The 18,060-nt window shown below is 36.3% G+C and overlaps 1 protein-coding gene across 1 annotated transcript; it reads right to left on the reverse strand.

Moving 5' to 3' along the window:
* Positions 1 to 398: 398 nt before the first annotated feature.
* On the reverse strand, positions 399 to 17,733 carry CCDC18 (coiled-coil domain containing 18). The gene is made up of 23 exons (XM_058030367.1): positions 17,597 to 17,733; positions 17,277 to 17,427; positions 16,561 to 16,728; positions 15,556 to 15,665; positions 14,588 to 14,716; positions 12,960 to 13,056; positions 12,170 to 12,291; positions 11,263 to 11,572; positions 11,004 to 11,073; positions 10,700 to 10,867; positions 10,016 to 10,236; positions 9,108 to 9,218; positions 8,358 to 8,489; positions 7,522 to 7,656; positions 6,852 to 6,929; positions 6,308 to 6,424; positions 4,897 to 5,064; positions 4,299 to 4,441; positions 3,710 to 3,873; positions 2,737 to 2,950; positions 2,088 to 2,187; positions 958 to 1,074; positions 399 to 524 (listed from the first exon to the last, which is right to left on the reverse strand). Exons 1-23 carry the CDS (start codon positions 17,731 to 17,733, stop codon positions 399 to 401), a joined length of 3,288 nt encoding a protein of 1,095 aa, XP_057886350.1.
* Between the last annotated feature and the right edge of the window lie 327 nt (positions 17,734 to 18,060).

The following is an 18,060-nucleotide window of genomic DNA, read 5'->3' on the forward strand; positions in this document are numbered from 1 at the left end:
CTCACTTCTCCTTCCTACAGCATGCTGCAGCTCAGGGGCCTTTGATGCAATCGTTTTCACAAGATAGGTACCTAGGTCATAAGAAGCTCTCATCATACAGCATATTGCTTTGTTTCATTTCAAGGAAGACTATATCATCCATAACCAGAAAATCAGGTGCCTAAAGATAATCAGGAACCAAATTTCTCCACAGAAAGCAGACAATTAAGCGTTTGCCATAAAATCTGTAATTTTAAAATAATCAAACTTAGGGGATAAGAATACAATGATTCTGGGAGAAGTAATGACACATTAAAGAGTCACCATATCATTTCTTCCAGGCACTACAGTAATGGCATTAAAAATTGATCATTTGTTGTCTATCCAAGGTATGTTTTACCTTTCCAAGAGCTTCTAGGCTATGTTTTTTCTTTCATTCTTTTTTTCTTCAGCTGATTTATTTCCTGATCTCTCTGGAGCAATTCAAACTCTTTTTCCCGAAGCTCATCTTTGGAATGCTGGAGTTTTTTCTCTAAGCTCTCAATCTGAACAGAAAATGCAATTACATCAGAACCAATATTTTAACAAAGTCAGAACAATTGTATTTAAGAAAAAAACAAACCCACAAAATAAACAAAACTCCCAAATATTGTCAGCATTGACCCTGACTTTGATTCCTCTGTCAATTTTTTTATTTTGTCCACATTTTCCTTTACTAAAAGAGCAGTTTGGGAGCCATATCATAGCAAGTGAAAAATCATTTTTCATTTTTGCACTGCTATAGCCTGACAAAATTTATAGTTTTAATTGACAAACATCTATTTTTACTGGTATATTCCTTCCCTCTCCCTACAATAAAAAAGAGGTTTTATCTTCTAGATTAAATCTGGCCAGCTATTGTGCCCCAGGATCAGACTCTCTCATAGAATTAGCTGCCCTTTGTTAGGGGAAACTGTGTTTTTGATTAAGCAGCATTACCTGTTTATTGCATTCCTTAATTTCCAACTCTGACTTCTCTAAATTACACTGTAATTGAATTATTTGTTGCTCCATTTCTCCCTTATGCTCACGAACTGTCATATCCAATTGTGCAATCTAGAGGTAAAAAAGAAAGAAAAGGAAATATTTTATTTTGAAGTAATATGCAGATTTTAAGAAGCCATATTATAAACTATGAGAGCAAAGTGAATGAAATTAATTAAAGTATTCTCTTGAGTAGCCAATATAAAGCTACACCCTAGCTATTTCATTTAAATAGTGGCTAAACAAAAAGAAAGGGAAAATTGGGAAAAAGTCCATAACTGAATATGTTAGATCCTCACATACACATAATGCAAGTTATCCTTTTCAATGAAATATGTGTAATTTATTATACTAATCCACCTTGTTAGGAAGTGCCAAATTTTGCCAAACCAAAAAAATTGAGTTTATCAAATGCTTTGATGACTTCCTGGGGCAGTTCACAGGGCACTGTGGCAAAAATACATTGCAAGATCTGTCTTCCTGACAGTGTCAGTTCTTTGAGCAGACCTATTCAAATCCCACTCCTCCTCTCTGAACCTCAAATATTCTTGAAGACAAAGGCTAGTAACTCCTTCAGGAAGAGGTTTATAATAAAGTGACAGAAGCAGAATTTTCCCATGATGGGCATCAAATCCTGAAGCCAGACCAAAAGTTTGAAAATATTTCAAGTGAGCTACAGAAATTTATCCACAACAAAGATACCATTTCATATTTAGTGGCTGCTTTAATGTGAATCAGAGAAGCTGCAGTGCAACAAGGAAAGGAATCTATCATCTCCAAGCACCCTTCAGCACAGACCTCTCCCTCCTCCTAGCAATCACCAAGATGAGAACAGCTGCCCCATGACTGCATCACTAATGAAGAGTCTTGGGACAGGGTATGGCATAAAGTTTCTGATTTTCCTGGTACATAAGCCTTCAACAACATACAGCTGGTTTGAAGTTGGCACCGTGCCTGTAGGAACCAGTAGAGCTTGAGAAAATACATCAAAGCAACCAAACCTAGCAGGCCTAACCTAACTTTTCGTGACTTATCTGCTATATAACAGGAATAATTGTCAGTAACATGCTTAAAAATTATCTCACCTGAGCTACTCTTTGTTTCAGTTCCCAATTCCTTTCTTTCAGTGCTTGGTCCATGTCAAGGAGTTCCTGCTTTTTGTCTTCAATTTCATCCTTGCAATACCTGAAATTCTCATACATTTAACTGCTTAATGCACATTCAGTTGCTTAGCTTCAAATACCCAGCTTGAAAATCATGAGATCTATTACTTACTTACAGCATATTACCCTAAAGGTGAATTGATTGCAAGGAAACAAACCTAAATAGAATCATTCTGTAAATTACATTCCAGTTGGGGAATTCTAAGTAACTTCCTTATTCAATTTATTTAATTGACTATATCAGGATTCTTTAAAAAATAAAGTGTCATTAATTTGTGGTCAGAAAGTAGACTGGACAATTTGACTATTCTTATGATTACTTCACAGCTTTAAGATTCCTAAAATAATTTCAGCAGATTTTAAAACAAAATTCCACAAAAAGAATTCAGCACCACTTTTAGAAATTAAAAACGAGCCAAAGATCTCAAGTATGGAGCTATCCGATGGCCCCAAACCACCTAAAATTATAGAGAGCTGCTAAAAACATTAAAAACCCCATCCAAACTACTTGCTATTCTTAAGGAATGATCAACATAACTAAGTTTTCATGACAGAAAAGATAGCAGCTCACCTGAGCTCAGTTGTTAGATCCATGATAGCAATGTTCTTCTCCTCCAGAGAGGACTGTGCATTCTGCAATGCATTTTGCAACTCCTGGAGCCGTGTCAAAGTGATCTTTAATTCTCCACAGGCATTCTGTAATGCAGATTCCAGTTCTGCTATTTTCTGTAAGGCTTTCCTGTGGCAAGTCTCACTTTGAAGCAGCTTATCTTCAAAATCATTCACTATTTTACACACACACCACAAAAGAGAATGTTTAATCATCAGTACATCAGGGTCTTCATGCAACGTCACTACCTAGTAGCACTTGTGGTCATAATAAATTTCCAGTATCACTATTTTTAGGACAATCTAGAAAAACAGTGACTACTTATACAAAACTATGTTTATGGTACCTAAGTATTTGCTAGCTTTATTCACTTCATAATCAACAATTGACCTGAAACATAAGGATGTATCTAAAAACACGTGGCCAAGAAGGCAGTGCAGACACAGTATAGTAACTGACCATGCAGTGCCAGGAATAGTGCAAGCAGAATTGCTGCTGTTTCTCTGGCTTAAAACAATGGTCCAATTAAACTAAATGGAAGATGATTTCCATAGACATGTGGGGTTTTCTGCTTGTTTCAAAGAGCTGCATTTTTTGAATAGCATATGCCTTTATTAAAGCTAAGTGTCTCATTTGACTATTACATTAAGAATCTGCATGACCAATTTACAGGGAAACCACTTAGTATTTCACCTGGGGTGAAGGTATATACCACAAAAATGAGAATTTGAAAAAGTATGTGAAAAATGTTTGTGATATTTTTGGGTTGTGGGGGTGTTGTTCATTTAGGTTTGGTTTTGTTTGGGTTTAAAAAGATAATAATTTTTTGACCCTCATGTACTTGATTATGAAAGGGGGGGGAGGAAAAATGTCCAATACATAGAGAGGAACAGTTTAATAAAAGGAACCCTGAGAAACAAAATAGCCAAATTACCCTCATTTGCCTTTCTGTTGAGCTCTGATCTTGCTTCTTCCAGAGTGATTTCCAGCTGATTTATCTGCAGCGCTTTGTTTGCACCATCTCGTTTTAATTGCATTACTTCTTTTTCCATGCCAGTAAGTTCATTCTTGCACTGATCCATCTCCAATTTCATCTGTCTAAGAGAAGCAACCAGAACAAAATGAACAAAGGAATAACAAGAGCAACATGCTCTAAGACAAGTGTTTGTGAATAAAATGGAAAGAAAAGTCATGTTAAGTAGGCCTTTCTTGTAATCAAAGCTATATTCTTTAAGACTAGCAAGCTCCTGCAGAATGTACTCTCTACAATTACAAGCAGCTGATATGGTTATGATTTGAACTGCTATCTTAAGGCTAAGTAGGTTGCCAGGACATGCATTAATTCCACTGGAAACTGTTCCAGAAAGTCATGCCTCTGCTAGTCAGAAGCTTCCCTTCTGATTTCCAGTCTGTGCTGCCAGAGACTGATGTGTAAGCCCAGAGCTGAACAGCATTTCACACAGCAAGGGTTCTCATCCATGTGCCCATGTGCAGAATACTTCTCTCATTTATCCTAAACCTACCTGATTGTACAATTCAGTTCAGCCACCTTCTGCCTGTTTAAGTCTGCTTCCTGAGCAGCTAGGTGCAGTTTCTCCTCCACCTTTCTCAGCTCATCTTCTGCACATGCTTTCTGCTTCTGGAGCTCTTTTTCCAAAGTGGATACCTATAGGAAATGGCATTTAAAGAGTAGTTTCAAATTGAATACCAAAGAAATACACATTCTTGTCTTGTAGCTCACACAGGGAGAGTTTTTACACAACAGATTTCTTTATAGTCTGTGTGTAATTTAAAACTAAAACTCTGCACATTTGAAAGAAAAATAGTTTCTAGTAAATGCAATAAGATGTAACTTTCTGAATTTAAATGCACTTCTACTTAACTGCAGTCTAGGGTTTGATTTTCCAAGTACCTAGCCACTCTAATGCTAACTAGAATGTTTGATAGCTCAGAACCTGGGTTAAGATAAAACAAGCCACTAAACTCTTTATTTTACATATATCAAATAATAATTATCAACTCAGTTATCAAATAAATATTCAGATTTTATAGGTATTATGAAAACATATATAAGGCACTTAATTTTCTCCATATATGTAGACAATTCTCACCATACTGTACCTGTTTTTCAAGTTTAATTTGATTATCTTCCAACTCCCCATTTCTAATAGTTTCTTGCTGTAACATTTGCTGCTGATGATGCAAAGTTTGTTGCAGGAGAATATTTTGTTCACTCATGTCATGAATAGTCTGACCTTTAATTTTTATTTCTTTCTGCAAATAATGAAGCTGAAAAGACATTTATTTTCCCTTACAACAAAGCATTTTTATTTGCAGTTGTTTCAGCTATTCTCTCTTAATGAACACAGAATCACACTTGTGATGCAATAAAACTTTTGTGTCAGAATTTAGTTGCATTACAGTTTCAACAGTACATAACAGACCTCATAATTCATCATTGTATTATGCTTTACACACTGAGGAAAGTAGCAACTTCTCAGTCAGTCCCAGGTTTTGATTCTTGCTTTCTAGATAGCACTTGACAATATTTTAAAACCATACATAGCAGATTTTTAGTTAGAACTACTTTTCTTTCTGCCAGTCTTCTTTATTTCTCAGAAAGTCCTTGTTTTCCCCTTGAGATTTTGTTCTCAGTCCTCCCCTTTATTTCTTTTTGCTTGTATGATAATAGTCATTCCAATAAAAAAAAATTTGAGTGCCTAACTTATTTTATATTGTCTAATCTGGTTTCTCAGTGGTGAATGCCAGAGGGAACTGTTCTGGAGAAAAAAAAAAGGGAGTGTTCTTGGAAAAAAAAAAATAAAGCCTCACTTGCCACACTTGATGTTTCACACAGGATCCAGTCCCCTCACATGCAGTATAGCAAGAGCAGGGTTTAGGGCTCAGGAAGCAGCAGTAACTATCCCAGGTTTATGTGTGACAGACCCCACCACTTCCATCAAGCTAATCCTGTCCAGGGTCCAGCAGCCTCCACTTGACTGAAGCCTCTCTCAGCAGGGAGGCCAGCAGTGACATGATCAACCTGCTATATAATTACTTCACCCACTAATAAAAATTCCTTCTAATATTTAAAGTTAACTCTTTCTTGCTTTCAAGTAGTAGTGGAAAGTATGATAAAACTCAGGGTTCTAGAAGTAAACATTTTTTTATGCCCAGGACTTCTTCCCTATTAAGACAGTTGAAAAACAGATCAATTTTGTGCCCTTAAATTTATATTACAAGAGTGCTCTCTCCATTTTTTCATGGTAATGTTTTGTTTCACATTATTCTGATTTTGTTACCTCTTTCAACAATTCATTTATCTTAGTGCTTCTTTTCCCTTAAATTACCCCGTGGTTTTGAGTTATGATTTGATTTTCCCCTTTACCCTCACAAAATGTATCATTTTTTCCCAGCTTACTTCCCATCCACAGGTCCTGTTGCAAATTTTGGCTGCCATTTCACAAACTTTTAGATTAAATCAATCATAACAAGTGTTCTCTGCAATACAAAAGGGTTTTTAAACAGTTACCTCTTCAGACCTTTCTTTCAGCTGATTTTCAAACATCTCCTTATTTTCTTGAGACTGACTCAAATACAGTGCAACTTCTTCCTTACATACATTTAGTGCCGACTCAAGTTGTTGTACCTAGGTGAATGCAATATATTATTTAAAATTGCATGGCATGGTTTGTATTAACTGGTCTAAAAATTGTATTAAAAGACAGCTTTGTGTAAAACATCAGAAAAGTTACATTTTTATCATATGAGCATTAAAACAGTCATGGAAGATTATAGTAAACTTTAAAACTGGAATAGTCTTTGTAACTACAGTAATTGCATTAAGCAATTATGCATTGCATAATCTCTTACTGTAGGTTTCATCATACTTTTAATTAAAAAAAGAAGACAAAATAATGAAACAACAGACAAAAAATACTTCAGACAAATAACTTCTGGAATATTTGCTTAAGAGAAATTTATATAAAACAGTTTTTCTATAAAAGATAAAAGGAAACACACTGTTACTACAAACTTTAAAACTATTATTTGAACATTACAGAAAGTTTACTAACTTTGATTTTTTCTTCTCTTAACTGACTTTCCAGCATCTTCAATCCTTGATCTTTCTTGACATTTTGCTTTTCCATTTCCTGTTTTTACAGACATTTTTATTCAAGAGAACCATCTACAGATATTACATAACATTCATCTAATGTTATAAAGTTATAAATAATTTAATAAAAACTCATAATCGGGAAAAAACACAGATCAGTGTATCTAAAACACAATTGCTTGTATAATGTATTTGTGTGCATGATACTCTGAAGTGAATTTGGTTGCTGAGAATGTCTCTTCATATTCTGCAGTAGCAGGCATTATTAAAAGGAATAAAATATTGTTATAGTAGAACATTATTGGTTTTCCACCTAGTGCAGGATTGATGCAAACATTCTTTATCCAGATCTCTTTCATTAGAGAGAGAAGCCCAAGGGGCAATCCAGAGGCATAAAGAGAATGCTAAGAGAAAATACTGAAAGGTCATTAAAATTTGACCAATATATAGTAGTAGTAGTAACTGGTGACTACACTAGATTCAGTCAATGACTCAAACAAGAATTAAGAAGCATAAACATAAACATCTTTCATTTTCCCCAATTTTTCCATGTATTTATGAATATGCTTTCCATTATTTTTGGTCACTTGCTTGATTTGCATGTTAAGAAAGTGAAGAGCCAGCCTTACCTCTCTGTTTCCTATCAGCAGCCCATCCAATGATTCAATGTGATGCTGTTTATGTACAACCTCTTGTTGTAAAATGGATATTATTTTCTCTTGTTCAACAACTTGTTGATGTTTCTTCTCCAGCTGTGTTTGAAGCTGTCCATAAGTAAATAGTAATTTAATATTTTAATAACAATGTATTCATCTAAATATGTGATTCATATTTATTCACCCATCATTTTATAAGGAAAATTAAATACATTACTGACATCAGCAGCATTGCATATTGTCAAGAAATCCCAAGAACTTAATATCTTAATTCCAGAGGAGAATGAGAGCAGAGTGCAATTGTCACCAACCAACACAATAAGATGTGCATCCATTCTTTACTAAAAGATGAGAAGCTTCTTAAACAGCTAGAAATAATCACAGTTATATTTCTAATCACATGGAGAAACATTTCTTCTCTAGAGACTGAAAAACCCCTGAATGCAGATGCTCCTAAGGCTCAGTTTGGCAGAGGTTCAGGCAACAAGAACACTTTTAGAAGCTGTCATGCTTTAAATCCAGTAGGCACTAAAGCTATACTTTTTTTACTGTGTGTTTGGAGCAAAAAACAACAGTACTCTTCCTAAGTCCTTATTTCTCTTCAGTTGAGCAGGATATGAATATTTCAGTGGGAAAGTTGTATAGCTAGCTAGATAGAGATGTACTAAAATCAGGCAATGTAGGGAGAATAAAGAGGTTTTTAATATAACATGTTAATGGATGTGTCTCAAAATTACCAGACAAATCAGTACAGGAAAAAGTTACCAAGCATAACACTCATACATAACACCACACCATAAAGATCTTACTACAGCAATCTGTTTCTCCATTTCTTTCTGCTGCTTGAGGTGAAACAACTTTTCATCTTCAAAAGCAGAAGTTATTTTCTCATGTTCTTCACTGATAGTTGTTTCCAGCTCATGAATGCATCTGTTTTTTCCCTGGGAAGTGGCAACAATTAAAGGACTGAATAAAAACATTTAGCTGTGATATTAAGTTATTTGATCATCTGGTTTCTAGATTTCATAAAGGAACAGCAAACAAAATTCTGAATTTACACAGAGCATGTGTCATCTCCAAGGATGTCAGACTGATACCACAGGTACAGAATATCAGTAAATGCAGCCACTACAGACACAAGGTGTCTGCCAAGATGGATTATGGCACAGGGAACTCCTTACAAAGACAAAAAGAAATTCTATATTCATATGGATAGATGGAATCTTTAAAATACCCTTTTGAAGACTTTTTAATTTACAAACCTACATGTATGTCACTGAAACAAATGGCAATTCAACAGGGCCAGATCTTCATTGCATATGTGACCACAAGGAAAACATAACATGTTCATTAATAACTTACCACATTCAAGGGCAGGGAAAAAAGGATGCTTTATTTCAAACAAGATTCTGTTTTTAAAACCTGTGTTCCTAAAATCTGCACAGATTATTTAGCAGATCTGAAATTCCCCACATTTTGAATACAAGGAATATTACTATATCAAGTTAAACTTTTATGTATTTTTAAATAAATGTGGTTTCTCACTGAGAACATTTTACCATGAGCTCCAGTTCCAACTCAACATTTCTTTCTGCAGCAGTGGAATAAGCAATTGTCTTTTCTTCCAGCTGTTTCTCAAGTGCAGAAAGCTGAGAAGACTTTTTTCTTATCTGAAATTAAATATGCACAAAACAGCATGTAGACAACTGTTGCAGTTTTATTCAAATATTTGTATGCACTTTCTTATCACCAATTCCATTTTAGCTACTACTATAGTATTTTTAATAAACTGTTTGGTTGATTTTGTTGACCTATTATATTCTATTACTTACAGAGAAATATTCAGGACAATTTGCCTACAATTTATCCAATTAATTATCAGTGAAATAGCTTTACATATTCATAACGTTTGCATTCGTTATTAGGAAATAACTGCAAAGCTCATTATGCTGAACTCTGTAAACATATTAGCACCAGAATGGAAACATTAGCAATTTAATTTATTCACCCTGAGAAAAGGTGAAGCTTAAATTTTTTCTTTTGTGACTCCCTGGTAATCATGTTCATCTCTGGCAACTACAGTAACATTCAAGGAGGAAAAATACAACTGTTGCTTCAACCTGTTTCCTAGGATTACCCATTAATTCAACCACACCAAAGCAACAAGACTGTGCATATTTTCCACATAGCAAATCAAAGGAGTAGCAGAAAAGCCTACTAACCTTAAAACAGTATTTCTGACAACTAACCCTACACCAGCTTTGAAACGGTATTTCTGACAACTAACAAATTAGGGTTGCTAAGCCTTTCTGCTTGCTGAAAAGTTTAGTTTGAATTTTTCTCAAATTAATCAGATTTTTAAATTATTATGGCAATTGCAGTTTTTCCATAACTATTGTCTTAATTATCTTTGATTACTGACTGAAGAAAAAAGGGCATATTCTTTTCAGTGCTATTTAAAACTTACTTCTTTCTCTAAGCTGTTAGTTTTTGAAGCCTTCTTCAACAGGTCTTCCTGTATGGTTTGAAACTGACTGGTCCTTTGAGCCATGCTGGTCCTCAAGGCAGAATTCTCATCATCTGCTTTTATCAGTTTAGTGCGTAGCTCTTCTATCTCTTTCTGGAATTTTTGCCTCACCTTTTCAAATTGTTTGCTTATAAGTTCCAACTGTTGACATTTTCTCCTCTCTCAAAGTAGAAAAAATAAATTTAATTTATAAAAGAACATGCAAACCAATAATGTAACTCAATACAGTGACTCATGAAAACAAACAAAATAAAGACAGCATCATACAGGTGCCCTGACATAATTCCATGGAGCAGTCCTAACAGTAATGACAGAAGCAATCAGAGAAACACAGCAGGATACAGAGAAAAGAGTCAACAAAAATACAGAGATTTTAGCACAATGTGCCTAAAGAAAAAAATATATTTCAACGCAACTCCTAGCTCAGCTATTGCTGAACAAGTAACTTAAGCAGCTGAAGAAAGAAATATATTGTGTCTGGAGAACTTGACAGTTTCCAAGGTGGCAAAATGCTCCCTGTTCAAACAAAGCACACAAGCTGTAAAACCAACTTGAACCCTTGCAGAACATTTCTGTTCTGTGGATTAACTAGACAGAACTGCACAGCTATTTCAGCAAGCTTACCTCCTGGATTTCTGATCAATCTGACAGGCTCTGTTTCCAGGTCACATAACCTGCTGTTTCCTTGTCCTTCATTACTGTTAGAAAGATGCTCAGCTCCAGTACAGAGAGTTAAGTTTGCATCAGGCTTCTGAATTTCTGTTTCTTTCATTGCCAGTTTAATGCTATTATAAAGAAGGACACAGATATTTAACATTCTGTCTGCATGTTAATTCTCATAGCACCTTATCATCTGCCTAATTTTGCTGTATCTCAGTAACCAGAAAGTTATACCTTAGGTCTGCAATCAGAGGTTTACTTGATTCACCACAAGATTCAGGGGTAGCTTCTTTTTCTGAGGAACTCAGGAGCTGGTGTTTGAAATGGTGCCATTTAAACTAAAAGTTAACAGAAATCAAAGATCAATGAAAAATCAGCCTTTTATTGCTTTAGAGCATCCTTAATTCATATGTTATATTGGCATATGAATTTTAAGACACATATCAGGATATTAAAAGTTTGGATAATTCAATCCTTAAAATGATTCAAAACATAATACACTGTTAAGGCTGTAGCAGTTACTCTACCTCTTCAGGTGTACTTAAAGACAACTGAGAAATAATGGTTTCCAGGATGCTGAGCTCTTCCCTTGAATCCTCTATTTCTTGATGACATAATTTCAAGTGGTTCTGTTGCTCTGCAGTAAGTGCTCTCAACTCTTCATTTGCACTTTTTAGAGCATTTTTCTCTTTAAGTACTATATCTTTTTCAGAAAGTTCACTCTCCAGCTTGATGATCTTCTGATCAGACTGACTCAGCATTGATGTCATTTCACTGTTCTTTGCTTCTAGAGCTTTAATTTCTTCTTTTGTGTTGTGATTCTCTTCCTTTAATTGTCTAAAAAGACATTTAAAAGGTATTTTCATTACTAGAGGCAGAGACTTACTGAGGAGACTCAAGCTAATGTAAAGGTGTTCCTACACTGCCCACTCTTGCCAAAATGGCCTAAAGAACAACAATTAAGACCGGAATGTGAGTGTGGACAAAGCATGTAAATTGAATAATCCCAAAATATCTGTGCAGGTGCTTGTCCAAAGCTAACAATTCTAAAGACAATCAGCTGATGGTTGTCTTCCCTCATTAAAGCAATGAGGGAATTACCAAAGATCTTCTGAAGAGTTGGGACACAGAGCAGTCCAGAGCAGGTCTGTTCCATGAGCTGCAGTCAGCATCACAACCTCACTGAGGCCTGAGTGCAGCCCATGGCAGCAGCAGCAGCCAGTGAGCCCATGAACAGTGCCCCAGAAGGCCTGGGGGCTTCTTCCTGGGAATGGGGGCAGCATGTGGCATTAAAGGGTTTAAAAATTACTTACAGAAAGTGAGCAGAAATGTATTGAACTATATGAATTGAGCAGAACATTCACAGTGACAGGTGCAACATACAAGTTCTTGTAAAAACACTGTGCAGAGAACTTTTAAAAGCCTCTGTGTTACCTTAGTTGCTCTTCTAGGATGTCTAGATCCTTCCTGTAGCTGATACACTTATCATTCAACTTCTCTCTTTCTTTTTCACAATTAATTAAACGTTCTCCCAAGACTACTTCTTCAGCTTTAGCCTTAAAAAGCAATTATTTTTCATTACTGTACAGCAATAAACCAAGCTTTCGTGTCAAGAGGCTATTTTAAAAATAACATAATGCTCTTTCTGGTAGTCAGTAGATAATCCTATTGCTCACTATTGTGAAGAGAAGGCAAGAGGCAGAGAAATTTTCTTTTTCTGTCATTTAGGAAAAAATTAACTTAATATTTTAGGGCATATTTGTGGTTGGCAGCCTTGTTCCACAAGGAAAGAAGTCAAACAAAACAAAAACCTCTGTAAGAGCTAACTTAGGGAGATTACTCCATTTTCATCATAGATCTTCTTCAGCACATGTCTCATTGAACAGCTTATACATCTAGAGGAACAAGAGCTTTTAAAGAATATTGTATTTTTAAAATGTAAACTTCCCAGCTGGCAAGCAGGAGACAAAAGAAACAGCAGCAGTATTGGGATACTGCAAAGATGCAGACTCTAAAAATGCAGACTGAGCAAAGACAGTGTAAAATTATATAATTGAATTTATCACTACAAACACTTGCTTACCCTGTGCCACTTCTTTAGGGCTTTGCCACCAACAAGTGGAAACAATTGATTCACTGGTGACCCTGTTGCTATTGGCTGCCTGGCCTATTGGAAGAAACATCTTCACACCATGGCAAATACAAGTGAAGAAAAAACTCTCACCTTTTCTAATTTTTCAGTTATTTCTGCTTTATACCTTGTAAAAGCCCTTGTCAGCTCCTCCACATTCAACAAAGCTTCATTTCTTTGCTGTTGTGCTCTATCAAGCAAAAGATGCAAACCAATTTTAAAACCCACATCCTCCAGCCATTAATGTAATTATCTTCTCCAGTTACTAAAAACTGCAGTAATTGCTCCAGGTTCTTCCTTTCTTCTCCCAACTTTCCAAGCCCCAGATACCACACTGTGAGACTCTGCTCCAAGAAAGAACCCAGAGCCCCCCTGGTCCCCTCTGTCACTCCCCAGCACTGGTCCTTCCCCTGTCATGGCTCATTAGGGAAGGAGCTGCAGAGTGAACTCAGCACAGCTCAGGTGTGCAGCCTGTTCAGGACAGCCAACAGGGGCACACAGGAATTCCTGCTGCTCCAAAACATTTCTGTCTTCCACTCAGGGGCTGGGGATAGGGCAGTGCCTCATCTAAGTACAGCCAACCCTCAGATTGGGGTGTCTTAGTCTGGGGACCAGTGCCCATCTGGACATGGCAAAAGAGAAGGGGATAAAAGAATTTCAGAACAATAAAATAGCATTAGCCTAAAGCACTTCAGGTTGCCTGTAAGTAAGTTGTTGCAATTAATGATTAAAAGTAAACCATAATAATTGTTGATACTAACCATAACATCGTACTTAACACCTGGCAGAAGCTCAGCTTTTCTGAAGTACAAAAATATTTACATTTACATCTAGTAACTAAGTACAGCTAGTTTCAGCCCACATGCTCTGAAGGAGCAGCAATCATAAAGCAAAACATTTCTTCAACCAGCAGTGCAAGCCCCACAGTATTTCTGGATATTTTTGCCTTAAGAAGGTTAGAGGTAATTTCATGGGCAGAGGCACAAGTCAAAGAGTTTGCATTTAAAAGGTTCAAGAAATGTTGTCCCAAGCCATTAATTCAGGTAATTTTTTTCCCCCAGGTAATGCAGTTAAATTAATAGGGAAGGTTGGGATCTTTTTATTTATTCCACTTGTTTAAAATTACATTTTGGAGCTGATAGGAGTGTTCATAGCAACTTGCAACAATCAAATTCCCAAACTCCCTCCAGTAGTGACAGAGCCACTAGGCTAAAGGAGGCAATAGGAAAGGGAAAAGGGAACTGAGATGGAATTACAGCACCCTTTCAACAGTATCACACAGAGAGGTAAGATTAGGGATAACATAAAAATGTTCTCTTAAGTTGTTGTTTTATCATTTTCCTCACACCAAGGAATACTGCTGAATACCAGCTGCTGAGCATGCACTCCAGGTTCTTCCAAGACAAGTACAAAAATAATTCAGGAAAAATATATTCTGGACACTGAAGCTTTCCACTGCAGTACCTCCATTCTGAAGGAAAAACCAGCTGATAAACTGGGCACTAAAGTGTGCTATCAGCCTGCAGCTACCAGCTGATCTCAAGATTTTAAATGTGCTCATTTAAGTAATCAGTACCTTACCACGGAATTTCCCCGTTTTTAAAAAATAACATCCTTAAAACAGAAAAGTCATTTGATTCCACAAAGCAAACCACTGCCAATGGAAATAAGCACTTATGCTCTATTATTCTATGCTCCATTTCTTAAAATTAGTTAATTACCTCTTTCCTTGCTTGCTTTGTTCAATTAACTCAATTTTCAGAATTTTATAGCCCTTTTGATATCTTTCCAACATCTGTTCTCTTTCCATTGCTGTTTTCTGATTTTGATCTAGTCTATCTTCTGCATCTCTAGCAAATAAACAAAGCATAATAAAAAATAAGAACTTTTTGTAAAGAAAATAGATTTCTGTTGTTCTTTAGTGCATAGAATGTTACAGAAGTGCTAGACAAACAGGCTAGAACTCTCAAAGCTAGGTCAGGAGCACCCACAGTCTGCAAACTCCCCAGAGTATGTCTGCAGCCTGGAGTGGTATCTGACTTATCAATAGGCACCAGGTGTCACAACTGCCAAGGATCCAGAGCTGACTTTGTGTCATGAGCTCTGATCATAGAAATCACATTTTCTCTGCCAACAGGTGTGACTGGGAAAGAACACTAAAATATAAATTTAACATAAGTATTTTTGCTTTTGTGAAGTCAGACTACTGAAATATTAATTGAATATTCCATAACATGAGGTTGTAAGGCAAGTTGATAACCAGGGATGTCTTCCTGACACCTCTGAACAGCATTTACATCAGTTTTATCTGGCCATTTGCCTTGATTAATGTACTCATGAAGAAAGAATCCTTCATGTTACAAACAGCACATGTTCAGAATTATGTATGCTTGTTACAAGAGAATCTATGTGGCCATGTAGCAAACAGTCACCCTCACCAGCACATTCCTATTCAGCACACATTGCAAACTGGCTTCTTTCACCAGTCTTTATTAATTTTTCCTCAGTTTCTTGAAGTTCATTCAGCACAAACTAAACCATGTCCCTCCTCCTAGAAATGGCTCTGAAATGAAAGTTTCAGACCCCAGGTTATATGACCCACAGAGTACCAGAAGTTATGTCATCCCTAAAAAGAGACTGGACTAGCAGGAAGACAACAATAAAATATTGATTTGAAAGTACACATTACTTCAGAATTTTATCTTGAGCTGAAATTTCTGCTTCCAAATTTACAATCTGTTCTTTCAACTTCGGAATGCTGATTAAATGTGTAGCTAAAGCACCCTCAAGATATGAAATCTGAAATACAAACATATTTGGGGTTTCATTAACAATTGCATATATACAGGTGAGAAACAGAAGAACAATCTGCTTGCTAAATGACAGCGCTCTTAACCCTACTGTAAACTATGTTTGTTCATTTACACCACCTTAACTCCAATTTTCTGCTCATTTAACATTCTTTCCAGTTCCAGTGATATTCTGTCGAGCAAAATTATTTCTTTAGAAGTTGATCTTGTGTCTTGCTTTTCCCCACAAGTTTATATCCAACTACTTCTTCTTTCAGTGCCAGGCAGTCAAACATTTTGTTTATCTACTTATTTGTACTGTTTTGGAGATAACATTTCTCAAACAAAATCTACTAAGCATAGCTATGTCTTATTAATATTATATATAAACCAAATAAAACAACATAGTTGTCCTGAAATAAACCTGTACAAACAAATGTAAACTAAATCAGTAATGATTTATTAGATACAATACTCCTTTCTAACTCATCTTCACTTTTTTCAAAATACAATATTAATCCAAGCTGAGAGATGAGCTATTTTAATTTCCTAGACAATTGACTACTGTGCCATTATTATTCCCATTAGTGTCTCAGACACATGAATGTAAGTACTAAATGCATTACTGAACTATTTTCTGTCATAGTGAGTTTTTCATTCTGTGGCTTACTGTCTTTAGACTAAACTTTGGAACACAAGTAGATAGAATTCATAATTAATATAGTTGTTTTGCCCATGGAGAAATATATTCCAAACTATTCTGTCCAAGATTAATATTGATTATGAAATACATACTAAATATTAAAACTTACACAGATAAGACAAAACTCAGCACATTCTGCTTGGAATTCTAAACTCAAAAATCACAGCCACTGGGTGTCTTGGGGCACACTAAAGATACATACTTTTGTTTTTGACTGCATCAATTCAAAGTTCATTGTTTCCACTCTGTTCTTCAGGTAGTGATTCTGAGAAGTCAAAGATGCATTTTGCTCATGAAGGGCATCAAACTTCTCCTGAAGTTGTTCATTTTCTTCCACAGTTTTATCCAAAGTTGCGGATACAGAGTAAGACTAGACATAATAGCATGTTTGTTTATATATATATATATATACACATATATACACTCTTATCTAAAAAAACATCATAGAATCAAAACCAGTGTGAGTTGAAAGGGAACTTTAAAGGTCATTTACTCCAACCACCCTGCAATGAGTAAGGACAACCTGAAGCAGATCATCTTGCTCACAGCTCTGACCAACCTGACCTTGAATGTTTCCTGGGATGGGGTCCTGTGGCTGTGCTGCACCACCCTCATGAGTAAAACCCCTGCTACATCTCATCTAAATCAGTTGAAAATCCTTGTCCTATCCCAGCAGGACCTGCCAAAATTTTTGTCCCCATCTTTCCTAGAAGCCTCAAGCACTGAGAGGCGGAGCAGAAACTTCCCCACAGCAAGGGGAAGTTTCTCAAGGGATACTATGTTTAAGGTGCTCACTTGACATCACTGCTCGATTCTACAGTGTATCTACTCCAAGCCCAGCAGCCAAAACTGCTCCAAAACACAGCAAAGGAGAGAAAGCCAAAGTAATAAAAAGGAGTAACGAAGAGAAATATTTACTTTGCATTTTCTTTGGAAATCCTGGCGAGATGTTCTCCCAGAGTTCTTTTTACAGCTGGAAAAGCCTTGACAATCATAATTGGGCTGTACAAAGTCCTGCAGAAGGACATCTGTAACCTCATCGAAGCAGTGGCTGTAATATTCCCTTGTACTAGTTTTGGAGGGAGAGCAAAAAGTCAGTACTGCTTTTTTTCTTTATTAGGTTGCTCATAAAGACCATTCAAACAAAAAGCAGAAAATGAGCTAATCACAGTAATCCATCACACAGAATACAACAGAGCTAGGCTACAAGAGACAGGAGATTCTCATTCCAGACACACTCATACCTGGAAAGCTCTTTCTCTACAGTTTGTAGGTTTTTTTCAGTTCTCCTCAGCTGATTCTGTAATGACTGTACGTTTGCAAGCAGGTCGTCATCAGCATCACTTTTAGAGCAAGTCCACATGCTACATTCCATTGGTAACATGCATAAGGCTAAAGTAATATCTAATATTAAAACACTGTTAAATGGGCACGAAAACTACTTGCAAAAATAAAAAGGTGAAAACAATAAGCTCAATTTCCAAATGTACACATTTCACACACTCCTCCTTCCTACGTTCAGTAGATAAAAGTAACAAATTGTCTTTTTTGTGAGTAGCTCTGTATGCATTCATGAAGTACAAAAAGCCCCATGACTTGCCATACATGAAAACTGGAAAAACCTGCTGTACATTATTTACCAAGAATCCGTCACGCAGCGCATCGCAGAGCTCCGGCAGTCCGGTGTACCTGCCGGGGAGCC

Source organism: Melospiza georgiana, chromosome 9 (assembly GCF_028018845.1).
Source record: "Melospiza georgiana isolate bMelGeo1 chromosome 9, bMelGeo1.pri, whole genome shotgun sequence".
Classification (NCBI taxonomy): Eukaryota; Metazoa; Chordata; class Aves; order Passeriformes; family Passerellidae; genus Melospiza; species Melospiza georgiana.

Bases quoted from the DNA above. Each gene is read 5' to 3' on its own strand.
- CCDC18 (XM_058030367.1), bottom strand. From the start codon at position 17,733: ATGGAATGTAGCATGTGGACTTGCTCTAAAAGTGATGCTGATGACGAC. The intron at 5,065-6,307 runs GTAACTGTTTAA...ATGTCTTTTCAG, and splicing joins TGAAAGAAAGGTCTGAAGAG to CTTCATTATTTGCAGAAAGA. The intron at 2,188-2,736 runs GTGAGCTGCTAT...TGAGAATTTCAG, and splicing joins GATCTAACAACTGAGCTCAG to GTATTGCAAGGATGAAATTG.